The 16,684-nt window shown below is 37.1% G+C and overlaps 1 protein-coding gene across 4 annotated transcripts; it reads right to left on the bottom strand.

Moving 5' to 3' along the window:
* Positions 1-248: 248 nt before the first annotated feature.
* SLC7A9 (solute carrier family 7 member 9) lies at positions 249-12,029 on the bottom strand. 4 transcript variants are annotated; one of them, XM_061345900.1, is made up of 13 exons: positions 11,884-12,029; positions 10,719-10,842; positions 9,461-9,608; positions 8,336-8,578; positions 7,977-8,102; positions 7,590-7,689; positions 5,830-5,874; positions 5,397-5,520; positions 3,642-3,745; positions 2,843-2,939; positions 1,944-2,093; positions 1,363-1,537; positions 249-474 (listed from the first exon to the last, which is right to left on the bottom strand). In XM_061345900.1, the coding sequence occupies exons 2-13, from the start codon at positions 10,821-10,823 to the stop codon at positions 410-412; spliced, it is 1,482 nt and encodes a 493-aa protein (XP_061201884.1). In that variant the 5' UTR covers positions 10,824-10,842; positions 11,884-12,029; the 3' UTR covers positions 249-409. The 4 variants fall into 4 exon arrangements, with proteins under 4 accessions (XP_061201884.1, XP_061201885.1, XP_061201886.1 ...); XM_061345901.1 differs by lacking the exon at positions 7,977-8,102; XM_061345902.1 differs by lacking the exons at positions 3,642-3,745; positions 5,397-5,520.
* Between the last annotated feature and the right edge of the window lie 4,655 nt (positions 12,030-16,684).

Consider the following 16,684-nt stretch of genomic DNA (forward strand, 5'->3'; position numbering starts at 1 on the left):
CTGGTGTTTGGTCTGAGAAAACTGAAAACAGTTAGCCTTGGTTTATGGTACTTCTGTCCTTCCTCTGTGGTCTGTTGAATGTGATGCTGATTTCAGTGTGACCAAAAGCATCTTGGCAATGCTGCTGGTAAGTTGCCATCTTCATAATTGAGAAGTTCCCCTTGTTTATTTTGAGTAATGTCAGTGCAGAAAACAAGATACCATAACATACTTGTGAAAAACGGAAACAGCTCTGCTGGACATTGTAATCTGGCTCAGAAATCTTTTATTCTTGCATATTTAACATTTTTCAAGTACTAAAGTGTTGCAAAAACAATACACCAGTATGAACACAATTTTAGAAAGTATAAATGTGTGCAAAACTCAAGTGAATCTCCTTTAACCACTCAAAAACAACATAAAAAATACACTATTCAGTAACTTCCTCTGCTGGAGCAACTTCCAGAAGCATCTGAAGGTGCATAGTGATGGGCTCTGAGGGGAGAAAAGTTACTGTTAGAGGCTTATGAGAACAGTATTTCTATTCAGACTTGTACTATTTTCCGAAGAAAGTTTCCTGAAAAAATGATCATTGTGAGTAGTTGTCTGTGTTTGCTGTATTGATATCTCAAAATATAGGGGGTGTGGAATAAAAACCAGATTCAAGATACAACATTGTAGGATTTCTAGACTTTGCATTAGGGTACAGTGCTTCTGATTGTATAATTATATTTCATAATGGGGGGGCAGGAGAGACAGGGGTGGATATTTTTTGCGTCTTTAGAACTACTAATTCTGCCCTTTTAAGCTGGTTCCCCTTTCCCTCTCAAAAGTATATGTGTGTCCTGGTTTTCCATAGATAATTGCAAAGAGTTTCTCCTGAGATTACACAAAACCATTTTATAAATGGTCACACTGGGTTCTTGCAGGTTTCACTTTACTCAGCAGCACTGTCGTTAATTTTGGTCTTAAATGTTGTTAACATTTTCTTGAGTATAGTGAAATTGCTAACTTGAGCTCAAAGTGGTCTTTTGTGGCATGAGAATGAATGTCTGCTAATCCTTAGTTAATGGCTAAATCCAATGTTTCAAAATATGGAGAGTTGAACTAACTTTACAGATAAAATACTTCTGTTCCTTTTAGGTCAGTTTCTTCATGCTACTAAAGATATGTATTTCTTTTTTGTAAATGGAGTTTCATTTTTCTTGAAGTCAGACCACTTTTTTTTCACAGGAAGGAGTAAAATACACCCTCCTTTCCACACCCCACGCATGATTCAGATGGGATGGCTTATTTAATGAGCAGTTAATCAATTACAGCAGTTAATCAAAAGCTCACAAGTACTGTTTTGAACTTGGAGATGGCTATGTGAATTATACTTACTTGATATTTTTTGGGGCCAGTTGAATTTAAAGTAAACAAAAAGTACATAAACTATAAGTCCACTACCTATAAATAAAACACAGTACAAATAGGCCAGTTCAGGTGCACTGATGACTGGTGCCAGTATCAGTAAAATGGAGGCTAATGTCACTGCAACTGGAATGATGGTAGGTATCTGCAAGATACAAAGCACAAAATTACTTGTTCTTTTGCTGTTATTAAAGTTGCATGTATGGAAGAAAAATAATTTCATTGCCTTATGCATGTTTTCCTTTCCAAATTTCTAGCATCAAACAGGGCAGTAGAGTAGCAAGAAGAATGATAGGGAAAACTCTTCTCCTATATCGTTGACCAAGATCTCTTTGCCTAAATGGGAAACAGAAGTGTAAAAATTTGCCCTGACGCGACTGAAATGACCTGGGGTCTTAATCTGGGTACTCTTCCCATGGTATTCTGCTAATAGATTCCCATTCCTGAAAACCTGGCAAAAGGATGTTGTAAAATATGCAGATATTTAGGATGGGGTCGTGCTTCATTATTTCTGGGAATGGAGGAAAAATCATTTTGAATGCTGAACTTACCTTGACTGGTCTGTTGAGGTCCTTTCTTGTAAACCTCATAACAATGAGTCCAAGGACAGTTAAACCATAAAATATCCATATTGCAAAACTGCAGTAATTTATGAGTGTTTCAATGTCACCGGGGATAATATAAATAATAGCAATGATCCCCTAAAAATGAAAAGAAATATTAATATAGTCTATTATAAAAGAAGGCTGAATTTTACTTGTGTCAGTATGGGTGATGATCTGTGAATGCTTTTCCTTAAACATTTGAGTATAAGTGTATTGCAGCACCTTTAAAGATAGTGTCCACATCCTGCTAACATAATAGTATTTATTTTTGTGTGCAATCTTAATTACATTTTATATCAAGACTTAAATTTGAATGCATTACTCTGTTCTGCTGTTGACTGTGTATCTTTAAGTGAAGTGCTAAATACATTTTTAGGTTATTAAGGTTACTGGGAGTCAACAGAGCAATTGAATTTTCAATTTATCTTGGTTTACTTTGAAAATAAATGGGTAAAATAAAAAGATATTCTAGATTTATTTTAAAATGTATTGAGTATATGTTTGTGAGATGTAAATGCATTCTTACAGGGAGGAAATACAGTGGGAATAGCTTGCTTTTAGCATCCTGTGAAGTTAATACTGCCTAATAGTAATAATTTAATTTCTTAATTTGTTTTCATGCTGTGGATTCTTAAACATTTTTACTTTAAAATCCAGTTCTCCAATGAAACTGTTAAAATTAAGAAGTTGGGGGTGGATATATAGTGGGGTTTTGTTCTAATATATGTTTAGTAATTTTCTTGTCTGGTTAGTCAAAGATAAATGTCAAGACTGCAGGTAAGAAATTGTGGAAGTGTGTATTCCTAGAAATTTTTGTTTTCTGTACATAAGAAATATATACTTACATAAAATATGATAGCGGGGGCTGGTGTTAAACGCTTGACACTAATGTAAGATAGCAACTTTAGCATGTGCCCTTCACGACCTGCAACATAAACAAGTCTGACAAAACAAAAACCAGGGAATCTAGTTAGTGTAGCACCTAGACTTTCAACACCTTCCTGGAAAAAAAAGAGTACACTCACTTTGAGGTATGTTTTATTGTGTGACTACACCCAACTATAAATACTGATATTTCCCTTGATACGCAATGGAATCTAAAATATGTTACAGGCTGGAATAAGGGAAGTAGCCAGTATTACTGGTGAAACAAAGCAGTGAATTTGAAACCAGTTCAGAAACAGTATTAAATTAGTGAACTTCAAACTAGTTTCAGAATCATTAATTTGCACATCAAAATTATTTTGGAAAAAAAAAAAAGTGTTAGCTACTGTGTCCCTTTAAATATTTAATTTTTTAATTTGCTTTATATCAAAAAGCTGTATTGACAACCTGTCAAAAAAAATGGTCTTTACAGCCCTCTGTTATTCAGCTGTGTTTGAGATTTAAAATATTTATTAAACATTAAACGGAAGCATTAATAGAAGCAATAAGGGACCTTACTTTCTTATTTTCTAAACCTCCATAGCCAGTTTCTTTTTGAAAATCAAACAATATAGTTGGATTTGCGGGTAATTTTTAATTACATGTTTTACATACGGATCAAAAGAATGCCTGTATCTTTGTATGTAGATACATACATATATAGAATTCTTTCCATCCTTCAAAAATTCTCACTTTAAAGTATTTGGGATGAGAGCTTACCTGCCTGCAGTAAAACAGGTCCCATTGGCAGATCCAATTGTAGAAAAGGCCACAAAGAGAGGAACTATCCAAGAGGCTGGATAAAGGACTCTGTTTCCGAATGTCTGGGATATGGAATTAAAATTAATCATTTTTGTCATTTCAGTTTACCATTTGGTATATTGAGTAATGTTGGAGCCTCTTCAAAAGTACAGTAAACGAGTATCTAAAGTATGTCACCATTAAAAACATCAGTTGTATATTTTGTATGGTTACTAAAAATTTTTTTGCCAGTTGAAAACCTGGATTAAGTCATGAGCCACTCTATAGAGTGGAGTATTGTGGTGTTTGAGATGCATCATCTGTAGGAAACACTGGGAGACATGTAAAAAATAAACACACATTCTGTTCAAGACACTTGATTTGGGAATGCCTGCAGAACAGGAAGATTGCCACACATGCATGAGCTCTTTCAACCTGTGTGGAAGGAGTTAACACTGGCAGCAGCAGCATGACAGCCTGGGCCTTGTGGGTGCACCAGTGAAAGGCAATGGTCTCTCAGCACCCTTCAGTTTTTACCTGTGCCATGGTATGTGGGCTTCTACTTCAGGATGGAGTAGAGCTAATATAAGTACTGTAAATGCATTTGAAATCAAACTTTTGAAAGGTTTTGGGGGTTTAGTTGAGGGTGGTTAACCTTTTATAGCAGGGCAAGCATTAAGAGTAACATCAGTATTTCTTTGTCCAGTGGTAGGACACACCAGTGCCAAGCAAAAGTCTACTTTCAGATGTGCAGACCTGATTATACTGTGCACTCGTGCTGTTTGCCTTTCTGCTGCTCAGTGGCAGTTCTGATTTTCTTGTTAGTCTGACAAGTTCAGTGCTAGCTGATGTGTGGTGTTTAGATTGTAAATTTCGTGTTACGTTGAAGTCCTTTAAGTCAATGGATATACTGCTGTACCTCTTGATGCAAGCAAGATGTTGAAATGCACCAAAGTTCTGAATTTTAATAACTTCTTTTAACATTGTAACTTTTTTTTTTTTTTTAACATACTTCAGGATTTCTAAGTTCATGTACTTCAGTGTGCTGCACTGCATTTGGCATGCATGGGACATACTGTTTGTTTTCCCCAAAAACTAATACTAGGAAAAGTTGCTGCATGATCTCAACAGGTGAGAACCATGTCCCACAGAAAATTCACTGAGTGGAACTGCAGGGACAAATACACCTGTTAAGATTTTAGAAATCTCTATCATCTTTAATTTTATCTGTAATAGTCTTGTAGTAATACAAAAAGGGTAATTCTTCGCTTTGTTAAGAAAAAAAAATGAAGAAGTGAATTATGGACTCCTTGCTGCCATCTCCAGCATGACAAACTTTGATCTGGCGTTTTTGCATGTGCTTTTTTCTCAGAAATACTGAAAACACTGAAAAAGGCAAAGCAGCAGCCATGTGTTATTTTTCCTTCCGTTTTCTGGTGCTTATGGAAGATAATCAACCTCGGAGCTGCAGTGCTCACAAAATGTTAGCTGCAGACTGCATTACTTCTGCTTCCTTCTGTTTTTTTTCCTTCGGATATGACATAACTACTCTTGCAAGCATCACTGAAATAACTCTTAGATTAAGAAATGACAGTGGATGGTGGGGTTAAAGAGGACACTGACAGCTTAGAAATTGACTGTATCCTAAAGAAAAATTACAGGTTCCTTTTTTGCTCATGACTTTAATGCACACAGCCTTCTCCAGATGCTCTATTACAAAATAAAATGGCTTACCACAGCAACTGCCCGGGACTGCAGGAGTTCTGTTGAAGTCATTACGGTGAAATATGAAATGTTTATCAGAACGTAACAAACTGTAACCAAGGGGATTCCAATAATTATAGATAGCGGTAGATTTCTAAAGGATGCAAAAGTAAGACTCCATCAGCATTGCTGTATCACTGGTAGAGTTGTCATAGTAAACTGTGGGATCTTACTTTCCCCCATATGCTCTTTAGGTGTATTTACATTTCCTTATTGTAGAGCCACGGAAATCAGGACTTTAAAAAAAAAAAAAAAATTACAAACTTATGAAGCTTTGTCTATTAAGTGCTCAAACTGAATAACCGTTGCTTTAAAAAACAAGGCAAAATATATGCCTGCTTGTACAGAAATAATAGTGTTCAGTTTTTGTCATTAGAAACACTGCTTTCCTACATGGTTTTACCTGTAAGGATTTTTAAGTTCTTCTGTGATGTAATTGAGTTGATTCCTGGAAGGAGAAGCATTCATACAATGTTATTAGCAGTCAGGTGTTGAAATGCTAATACATTATGAAGTCTGGCGTTACTTGTGCTATTGGTTTTTATCTTTGCAGTTAGAAGGATTTGTGTTTTGGGTTGTTTTTTTTTTTTTCTTTTGTTTTGTTTGTTTAATGTGGTGGGGTTTTTTTTAGTGGTAAAACTGCAGGACACAAACCTATGTGAGCTTCTTATCCAAATGTCATCCTCTTGATTCGCCATCTTTCCCTCCATTAGCTTTTCCTCCTCACAGTTTTACAAGTGTCTCTTGAGAGTTTGAAATGAGATTGTCTTAGTTCTTGGATAAAATAATCCCAGAAGAACAAAATAGAAATTTGGCAGACATTATCTCAAATTACAGGACTGCCTTTGAGCCTGAAGCTTTGCAATATCTGAGTCTCTTCAAATGAAAGCACAAGCATACCCATCACAAGGACTGAAGTGAGTCATGTTGTCTAGAAAATGAGTGAAAACCTTTTTAAGGATTACACCAGTCAGAATTGTAATTTCAAAATACTCATTTTCCTTGAGTGTGTGGGCCACATTAAAACAAGATTTTTACATGTCCACTTCTGAAAGTGTGAGGAGTTGGTATTTACAATTCAAGAGATCAATCTTCAAACATCAGTGCCTGGTAGTTATATATACTGAAATAATTAGTTAGGCACCAGCTGCACTGTTGCCTTAAAACAGGTGAATTTCTGAATTAGCAGACTTGAATGCCTGAGTTGGGAATAGAACCTGAAAGAGTGATCCCTTTAAAAATAAATTCAGTATAAAGCATCTACGTTGGACTTGCTTTGCTGGAAGTTAACAGTTATGTTCTCACCGCCTTCCAAAATACAGATCTGATTGCAAGCCTTTACAGTTTGAACATTTAAGAATAGTATTAATGGATCAGATCATGATACTAGATTTATGCCAGCAGAGTCTGCGACCAACTGACATTCCCTTTAGTTGCAGGAAGTGAAATGTGTAAATTGTTTTCTGGATTGTGGTAGAGATTAAATATTCCTGCCAGTAAGTTTATCCCTGTGGAAATAATTCTGAAAAGCACTCTTCTGGGTACTAAATATAAATGCCTTATGTAGAGCATAAATGTAAACCTAAGTTCATCCATATATGTGAGTATTTCTGAATGTGTCTTCTTAAATCTAGTATGGTAGATAACAGATAAACAGATGCGGAGAATAAAATTGAAAGTGTCTCAGGGAAGAAGACTTGATTTTTTTACATTAATTCCAAATGAAAATAAGAAAAAAAAAGAATTGGAAGTTGAACCTTATGAATTCTGACCTTTTTTTATGTCCTCCTGTACTAATCAGACACCACATTTCACAAGAAATGGAATTTGAAGCTGCAGGGGCTCTGGGAAGGCTATCTGGCCAAACATAGTGGCATTAAACTTTGTATTAGTTATTTATATTATATTTATATTCTCGTTACCACAGTATCTTAAGTACTTCAGCAACAAAGCAGCAGCTCCTTTTAGGATCTAGTATAGTTTCTTTCCCTTATAAACAGGAACTTGAGGGTTTGGGGGTTTTGTTATTTTTCCAGAATTCATTAAGAGATTCTTAATAACAAGTCAGATGTTAACTTTTTCAGATCTCATCTGAGTTGTACAGAGGGAGAGTAAACCAGTTATAGGATGTTAAACTGTAACCGTTAAGTAAAGATACTTTACCATCCATCATATGCCCAGAGTCCATTATAAAATGCCAAACCAATAGATCCAAAAGAAACTGAACTGTCCTTGTAAGAATCTTTAAAATTTTCTGTTTTTCCTGCAAATAAGACATAGATTATTGGTCAGTATTGAAATTAATTCCTTTAATCCCCACCAGGTGAAGAAACATTCTGACAGTTTAATTAATGCCAATTTTTATTAGTTGATCTGTAGTGCTACATTTCCCACCCAGCCTTTCTCTAAAAGAAAATACCATAGTTTTAAGAGATCTGGAACTAAAACTCTGAAAAGAGAGGTTTATTTTACACCACCTCTGTCAGTGGGAAATTGTTTAATGTCATAGCAGAAGTTAAAATAGTTTTTGCAAGTAGTGTGTTTAATTACCTTGTGCAAGGAGAACAATTCCACTTACAATAATGATTGTGACAATGATCATTTTAGCAGCCGTGAGAAAATTCTGGAGATAGCTTCCCAGCTTCACACTCAGTGAATTCACTGTTGTAATTATCACTGAAATACATATTCATGAGTTTCTGTATTAAATTTGTCAGAATTAAAAGTTGCTTCTTAAATCCTTCCCCCTTTCCCCTCCCTGCCTTACTTCACTGCATTTCCATACTGCTGTTTGTCTATTATTGTTGATAGAGGGAGTTTTAACAAACCATGTTTGGATAACTTTTAAAATTGTGGGGAAAACCAGTTTTCTGAGTCAGGCGCCGGTGTATCTCGTCTTAAAATCTTACCGATGGCAGCTGCTGCAAGACACTTGATGGCGACTTGGGGTGGATCACAGCCGGGATAAAAAGGAGCTAATGTGTATTCCGCAAAGCTGAGACAAATGATTGCAAATGAGCTGGGTTTGGTGACCAGTAAGCTTGTCCAAGAAAACAAAAACGCTGGAATTGGGCCGAAGGCCTCCATAAGGTAAGGGTATTCTCCCCCAGATTTTGTGATCATTGTACCGAGCTCAGCAAAGCAAAGTGCACCTGAGTAACAAGGAAAGAGTTACTAGCTTAGTTCACGCGCTTTCTAAACCAGATTATCACTTCTTAATAGGTAAAAAAAGTTGAGAAAATAGATACATACAATGCATCACTACTCTGTTCATGTTTTAGTATATTTTACTTAGTATGTTATATGCAAAATAAAATTTTAATTACTTGTGAGCAACTGGAAAAAACACACTGAAACTATTAAGTTACAGACCAGAACTGACTACTGTTGCTGTTACAGACTCCCAACAAAAAAAGTACATTCTGATTTTATATTACATTTCTGCTTAACAAACCAACACAGTAAGAAGCATCTAAGTGACAGCTGCACTGAGTGACCTACCTTTGGGAAACTTGCAAAAACAGACTTGCTGCACAGTTTTAAATTAAAATGTCAACTAAGCTTTGGAGTAGAGTAATACTTCTTATCTTGCATCTTTCTCTGCTGTGTACCTGACAGAGTGCCCATGGAATTCCCTTTTTGGTTATCTTTTTGAAGCTCATTTTGAGGTGCTTGGCACTATATTTTCAGAATTAAGTTCACAAGAAGGAAAATGGCAGAAGTACCTAGCTCACGACCGGTGAGTGTTTCACTCACTGTGATTTAAGTAGCAAAATACTGTCTTTATTAGTTGCTGGATGAAGTAAGCAAAATTAAGACTTGCTTTCAGAATGAACTGTAAATGTGCTTTGCAGTCTTAAAAATCTCAATTTATCTTTTATAAATAGCATATACCTTATTTCTCTTTGCTGAGTACTGGGACACTTACCACGATATGTTACTTTGGTCTAGATGCTAATGGCTAATTTGTGAAATGAGAGTAATATGCAGTAACAGTAGATACAAAGATTCAGTTCCTTTGTTGACTCATTTACCTAAGGTTGCAAGAATTCCACAGGCTGCCCACATGGTTAAACAAGGACCCACAGCTCCCACATTGGCAAGTACTGATTTTGGAGAAACAAAGATGCCTGAGCCAATAATTGTTCCAACAATCATACAGATTCCACTGATGAGGCCAACCTTAAAATAAAATGAGGCATTTTGGTAAAATAACTTCTGATAATTCAATAATTGCTTCTTGGTATAATGCAGTTATAGTAATTGTCATTAGTGACTTACCTTTTTCAGCTTTCAATATGCAACTTCTAAAAAGTAATACATGAAAATGAAGTTTCTCTTTTCCTTGCATACGCACCCTGTGGTGTAGTCCTGCTGTTCCCACAAGTCCAGTTATTTGGACTCTGCATGAGCATGTATTTGCTGTATTAATACATGCTTTGACTTGTGTGGGGTTCAAATCTAATGTTGTACAGGTCAGCATCCCCTTTCCACTCTTCGATTAAACACTGGAATTCTTTTATGAGCACTTGAGGAATTCTGAATTCTCTAAGCTTCTAAAATCTGATTTCTTGGATGGAGTTGGGTTTTTTGTTTGTTTGTTTGCTGGTTGGTTTGTTTTTCCAGCAGTTGATTTCACTTCATAGCTTCCAGTATTAGTGCACAGGAATTTACTTGATGCTGCTAAGTGGTGAAAGAATCATGTTACTTCAAGTTTGAAGAGGAATTACGCTCCCTCCTGAGAGCAAGCGGCATATCTGATTTCTATGGCATCTGTAATTTGGTGGAGGAGACACCTTTTTACTTGTATTTCTGTATTTCTGTACCAGTGGCTATTCTGTGGCAAACTTCCAGAATCAATGAGCTGAAAAACCCACTTCAGCCTCTGAGAAATACATGTGGAAGGAAAAGGCAAAATTTCTGAAGTGTCTCACTTGATCAGCTTCAGTTACCAGATAGCAAAATAATTCAAAGGCTTAAAAAAATACATATTCTTATTTTTTGCGTTTTTAACAGAGCTTTGAGCAACCTGGTCTAGTGGAAGGTGCCCAACCCACAGGTTGGAACTAGATGAGCTTTAAGGTTCTTTCCAACCCAAACCATTCTTTGATTCTATTTGACTAGTAATTAGTTTCCTAAACTGCAAGGCCCCTACACTGCAAAGATACTAGCACATCGCAGCTAAACTGGGACACAGCTGCAGGTTTTGCATGCTGATGACTGTGCACAGAGCCTCCCTTTGCCAGGCCCTCACACACCAACAGACCAAAAGGGGAAAAGAAAATGGTTTACCTCCTTTTGTAGGCTCATCGTTTGGGGCTCATGGCTCTGAATGGACTGTCCATCCTCTTTTTTGTTGTCTTCTCCCTTTCTTTTCTTCAAGCTTGCTTCACCCATTTGGTTTACTTGCTGAAATCTCTAAGGAAATACAAACAAAATGTTGGTCTAGCATATGAGTGTTAAAGTGTGCATTGCCAGAAAATACAATGCATGCGCACACACTTTCTCCCAGGCGAAGGCCTTCCACCCAGCTATCCTCTCAGAGATGAAATCCAGGAGGCATAATAGTTGCATCTACTTCATCTCATCCATCCTACTTGCTGTAGATTTTCCTCATACCCACCTAGCAGTGGATGTCTTTGGCTCAGGTTACCTTCAGGTGACAGGATGTCCTTCCTGGAACAATCTAGGTTTTATAGCTACTCCCTCCTTTGAACTCTTCCAGAGGTTCAGACAGATTTAATCTTTCTCCCCAAAACTATTCTGTTTTCTTATCTAGGACACCTCCTCTCACCTTCTTGGTTAATTTAGGCCTTATCTCATTTCCTTGTACGTGCAAATACCTGCTAAATCAAAGGTGTTTGCTGTGATTGATTGTCTTATTAGCAGCTCTTTGCCTCAAAGAGTTACAGTCTTCTCTGTATCGACTCAGAGTGAATGTCTCCTACAGAACTTTTTGTTCTGTTTAGAATTAGAATGTAAACAGATTGCTTTCAAATTGAGTCTCATCAAAAGATGTCTAGGTCAAAAGTCTCTTCTCCCCTGAGAACCTACAGATATAATTCATGGAATCTGAATGCTGAAGATCGTTTTGCAGTTACACAGACAGTAATTCAGGAATGCATCATGTTTAGGCAGCTTATCTAGTATACAGAAATTCTTGACTACAGAAACCACAGCTTTCTACATTATCTCAGAACACCTATCGCCGTATCAGTGTTCAAAAACATCTGAGCTGTTAGTACATCCAGTTTATGTTTTGAATTAAAGATTTTCAAAAGGAATCCATAATGAAACCAACCCTTAAGATTAAACCGTGAACAGAAATTTGCCCCAGTAAGGAATGCGGGGCCTGGGTCACTGAATTTTATTACAGCTTTGTGCCCAATTTCTCTCCTTTAAGTCATGTATTTGAATGTTTTAACAGTCATCTTTTAGCAGTTATACATTCACTTACCTTTTCTTATTTATGTTTGCTTGGTGTTAACTTGGCCCAGGAATCTCTGTGTAGTGTCTGTCTTTATTTCTCCCGTTAGATTTAGCAGCCACTTAAGAGAGTGAGAGATGTTCATGTCAGAAACCAGAATATGCAGAAGCAGCAGTGGCTTAAGTACAGAGGTTATAAAAGGTAATCATTAAACCCATTCTCAGCCAAGAGGCTTTAAGATAGGAACCACAGGTAAGCCAAGACTGCAGTTAGTTTATCTTTGAAAAAAAGAAAAAAGTCTTTGTTCCATTACTGAGAATGTTTGTCCAGTACCTAAGTGGTATATTGCATAGTGAGAGTGAGCCATAATTTGAAGAGTCTATTTTGATGATTTTATATCAATCAATTTCTAACTTAGAAATGCCTCTGAAAGATAACCTTGAAGAAGTTGTCACATTATGGGTGCATTAAAAACATCAGTCCAGATGTTAGCTGTAAAACAGTTGATGTTTCTATTTTGAGAAGGTAGAGAAGTGTAAGCAGAGATTTTTTCCTTTGTTTTTCATTAACCTGGAGGCAGCTGAGTGCACAGCTTGTGTTCCCTTCACTTGCTGTTCCAATTAATTTTTCATTTTTGTAAATGTTTAAAAGTCCTCCTTTACTAAAAAGTGCCATTCTCTCTCTTTCTCTACAGCTGTGTAGCCTGCAAAAATGTGTTGCTACCCTGAATGCTGAAACCACGGTACCACCTTTCATTCCGGCTAGTCATTCCTAAAATACTTGCAAAAAACACACCTTAATCATGTTTCACTTTGTTGTTTTTGGCAGCACAGCTCCACAGCTCCTTCCCTGTTCCAAACCAGTAAGTCCTGATCAACCTGATCTAACTGCAGCTGACTTGACTTGACTTTTGTTTTTTTCTTCCAATATCTGCTGTTAACAGTAAAAGATACACTGGTATTAGCTGCTGGTGTTAAATACAGGTTTATCTTGTTAAGATAATGCCTCCTGAACAGTAGCAGTACAGGACTGGAAATAAGGCCATGTGGTTGGACCTTACTGCTGTATCAACAGCAGTATCCTGGTGATATGGGAATAGACTCCACAACTTGTTAAAGTTGTAAAGTAGGTATGCTTTATTCAGTGCTGAGGTGCATGGGGGATAGCTCCTCCAAAAGCATACGCGCCCCGGCGTTGTTCTCTATATTTATCCTCTAAACTATTCACATATGCATTAGATTATGCAACACACACATATTCATGCCCTATCCCCGCTTTTTATTATAATGAGGTAAAGGTTCTTGCTTGCATAGGGTCTCCTGGGGGTCTTGAGCGGGGTCTCAAGATGAAGTAAACGAGTCTTCCCTGAACTTTTCATCTCTAGTCATTGTGCGTGTTCCCTGGTGATTTAGTCACTGTCCAAACAGCAAAGCTGATCTCAGTCAGTTTAGGGGTCCAGAGAGCAGGAACCGAGTTACTGTTCCTTCCTCCTACCAATAGCCTTGGTCCTCCCACCCTGTTCCAGCAAGCACCTTAAGTGTTGAGCATGTATTTGTTGAATACGCACGAGTAAGCACTAACATTGTTAAGCAAGTGGCTTAACCCTAACCCCGCTGTACATCAGCTAACCCTTCACATCACTGGCAAGATTTGACAATTGGCGTTATTTATTTATTTTTTTTAACCTTTTGTTTAAGCATGCAGGCTTGATGGGCAGGAATTCCAGTCTCTTGTAATGTAAATGTAAATCTGTGACTAAACACGGACTCTAAGAAAAGGTGGAACTGATGTATGTGGGGTTATGTTCGCCATGCTTGAGCCAGGCTCTGGGCACTGGATGTCCTTCTTCAGACCAGATTGGAAAGTAATTTCAGGACTGAAAACAAAACCAAAGCTGTATTTTTTACATTTTTTTAAATCACCGTCTTTTTCCTCTGTGTGTGTGGGTTTTGGTTTGTTTGTGTGCGTGTCTCTGTATGTGTGTGGTTTTCGTTTTGTTTTGGTTTCATTGTTTTTAATTCCCACTGAATTAGGTTTGAGCCTCAAGAGAAGCTCTTCCCTCTTAACTAACTTCTTGTTCCAACATTACCACCTGAATGATGGGTGGACAAATTGGGTTTTTTTTCCTACAGGTAAAGAGAATAAAGAGTGTTAAAATCAGTCTTACTACATGCATGTGAGTAGCCAGGTATCAACAACTTCCTTCCCTGTATCTTACAGGGACTTCAAATTATTTTTCATTGCAATTGCAGTGTAGAATTAAACTAACATTTTTTGTACCCATCAACTGCAGTTGCTTCATTTGGGATCAGATATTATGTAAGGTACTTCTGTATAGCTGATAATTATGAAATTGGTTTTTTTCCCTGAAATGCCACAGGGACTATGGAAATAGCTAATGTGAAAAGAAAAAAGAAGGGGGGGGAATCATACTATGAGGCAAACCTTGTTCCACAAAATGAAGTAGGCATCCCTCTCACATCATCTTTTTCCTGGAATTTCCAGACACAAAAAAAAAAAAGAGAAAAACTGACATAATTTTGATAAAAATATAATGGAGTTTGTCATATTTAATTCTCCATTAAGAAATGTTTTGCTCAAGATTTTGTTTTAGATGTAGTGTAGGTAATCTTTGAAATTCTTTGTGCAGGTGCATGTTCTACATGTCCAGTGATGTTTTCAGGTGTCTTCCCCCCTCACTGACCCCAATCAGATCTATACTCTTACTTCATTTCCTCAGATACAGTAAAGGCAACATTGCAAGGATGTTGAGTTTTTGTCCAGGTAATCTGTTTCTTTTGTCTATCTAGAATGTGTATTTGGAGACTTCCCATCTGTACATTGGTGTCTTAAACCTCTGCCTGTGACTTCACCATAACTAGCCTGTGTTTCCTTATGAAAATGAAAAAGTAACTTCATTTATTATTAGTTTTGTTTTAGGGATTAATTTTCTTGGGATGCTATAAACTTGTTAAAGGATTTGCAATATTACCAGCAATTCTTCTCCTCAGCCACTGAAGGAAAAAAGTAAACACTGAGTTCAAATATTCTACTGCTATTTTTTGTCATAGGTAAGAGAAATGGCATTTTTACAGCAATGGGAAGAGACTCCTTCCATCTCAAATATACACATAGATGAAGAGATGAAAGAGTTCAAATTCCAATGGGCTACAGAAACAAACACTCTGAGGGCTGGTCCTGTCTAAACAGTGTAATTTGAACCTTTCCAAATGCTATTTACCAATTAAATCATAAAAAGTAATTTTCAACTTCCAATTCGGGAAATAGCAAGGGTGCAGTGTATACGTATACCTTTATTATCATTAGTCACTAATAATAAAGGTTAATGTTTGGTAGGGTTGGTATTTATTGCTTGCAGTAATGCACGTGCTATGCTTTGGCCAATACTTTAACCAAATAGTAAAAGGATCATTGTAACCTGCAGGTTTTAATTGTGGTTTAGCAGTATCTCAGAATGGGAACTTTCCATTCTTACCTTCCTCTTGACAGATTACGTCATTTTAATCAGAGGTTCCATCTGTTTACTTGCACTTGCTCTTCTTTGAGTCTTGCCATTAATGGATATGCTATAAAATGTGATCTCACTACTATCACCCTTAAATGCATTTGAATGTTTTATTTCTGAGTAATTGCAGATATGCTGCAAGTGGCATAGAAAGAAGCAGTCTAAATAGCTGTGTCAGTGCTGGGTTATGCCACTGGATTACAAATTGTGGAAGTCGATAGGAAAGATCAAATGACTATGTAGTTCTTAATCTCCATGCTGTATATGGGTGTATTTCCTCCTACTTATTTCTGGGCTACAGTGTGCTTGGTTTTGCTCCTGTGACACATAAGACTCAGAGATCTTCAGGTCTGCTAAAGGGTTTGCACTAGACATGGCCAAAATAATGTATATTTTTTAGGAAGACAAAGATTTTATTCTATTGCATTCTTTTAGAGCAAAGCCATTCAGAAACTCTTCATAAACTTGCAAGTGCTGGAAACGTAATTCTATCCAAAAGAACAGACACACAAAAAAAACAACAGGAGTCTTTTCTTAAGGAATTTTGCTGCTTTCTGAAGGAAATTAGCTTGAGAATATGGAATTCTTTCAGGAATTCAGGAACTTTTTAAACAGTTAAGGAAGTGTTTAACAGTGCTTCAGAGCCTGGCCAAAATTGCTGACTCAGGGCCCTCTTAAATGGAGGAGCTGTGTCTGGCCAGCCAAGGGTTTGTAGTCCCAGAGGAAAAGATCTTAATAGCTTCTGATGCAAAGTGCCAGTGCAGTGGCATGAATTCTTCATGAAGAAAAATCCTGGGAGGCAGCCTCTTCTCAGCTGCTAAGAGCAGTGCTGTGCAGAGAGGGTTCTGGCTTAAAAATGGAGGGAGGGAGGAAAGAACAAAGAAAAGTTGGGTTTAAATGACTTGTAAATGGGCAGGGGGAATTACCTAATAGGGTAGGAAATCAGAAAATGAATGGCTCAGCTCACAGGACCTTAGGGCATTTCTGCCATAGTGTCTTTGTTGAGTGTTAGAATCTCCCTTGGTATTTACACAACTGAAGCACACTGTGTCAGTACACACATTTTGCTCTGATGAAAGAGTACGAAGTAATGCCAATGCATTTTAACAGAAGTTGGAAAATGCATTGGAACTACTGAGGTTTACTGCAGAATCTGCAGTGGTTTGTTTGGGTTTGAAAAGTGGTGACAGCGTTTTTGGGTTACTGTCACATTATTTAACCCAAATGTTTTTCTAGGGAAAATTATGTTTGGTTATTTTTAAGGTCCTTCCCAACCCTAACTGTTCTATGGTTGTATGATTTGTA

The sequence above is a fragment of the Neopsephotus bourkii genome, unplaced genomic scaffold, assembly GCF_033783945.1.
Source record: "Neopsephotus bourkii isolate Nb327-2 ecotype Australia unplaced genomic scaffold, CSIRO-AGI_Nbou_v1 NB_245, whole genome shotgun sequence".
Classification (NCBI taxonomy): Eukaryota; Metazoa; Chordata; class Aves; order Psittaciformes; family Psittacidae; genus Neopsephotus; species Neopsephotus bourkii.

Excerpts from the sequence above, each read along its gene's own strand:
- SLC7A9 (XM_061345900.1), bottom strand. The coding sequence starts at position 10,823 with ATGGGTGAAGCAAGCTTGAAGAAAAGAAAGGGAGAAGACAACAAAAAA. Across the intron at positions 8,103-8,335 it reads TCTTGCAGCAGCTGCCATCG|TGATAATTACAACAGTGAAT; the intron begins GTAAGATTTTAA and ends TATGTATTTCAG. Across the intron at positions 7,690-7,976 it reads AATTGTTCTCCTTGCACAAG|GAAAAACAGAAAATTTTAAA; the intron begins GTAATTAAACAC and ends TCTTATTTGCAG.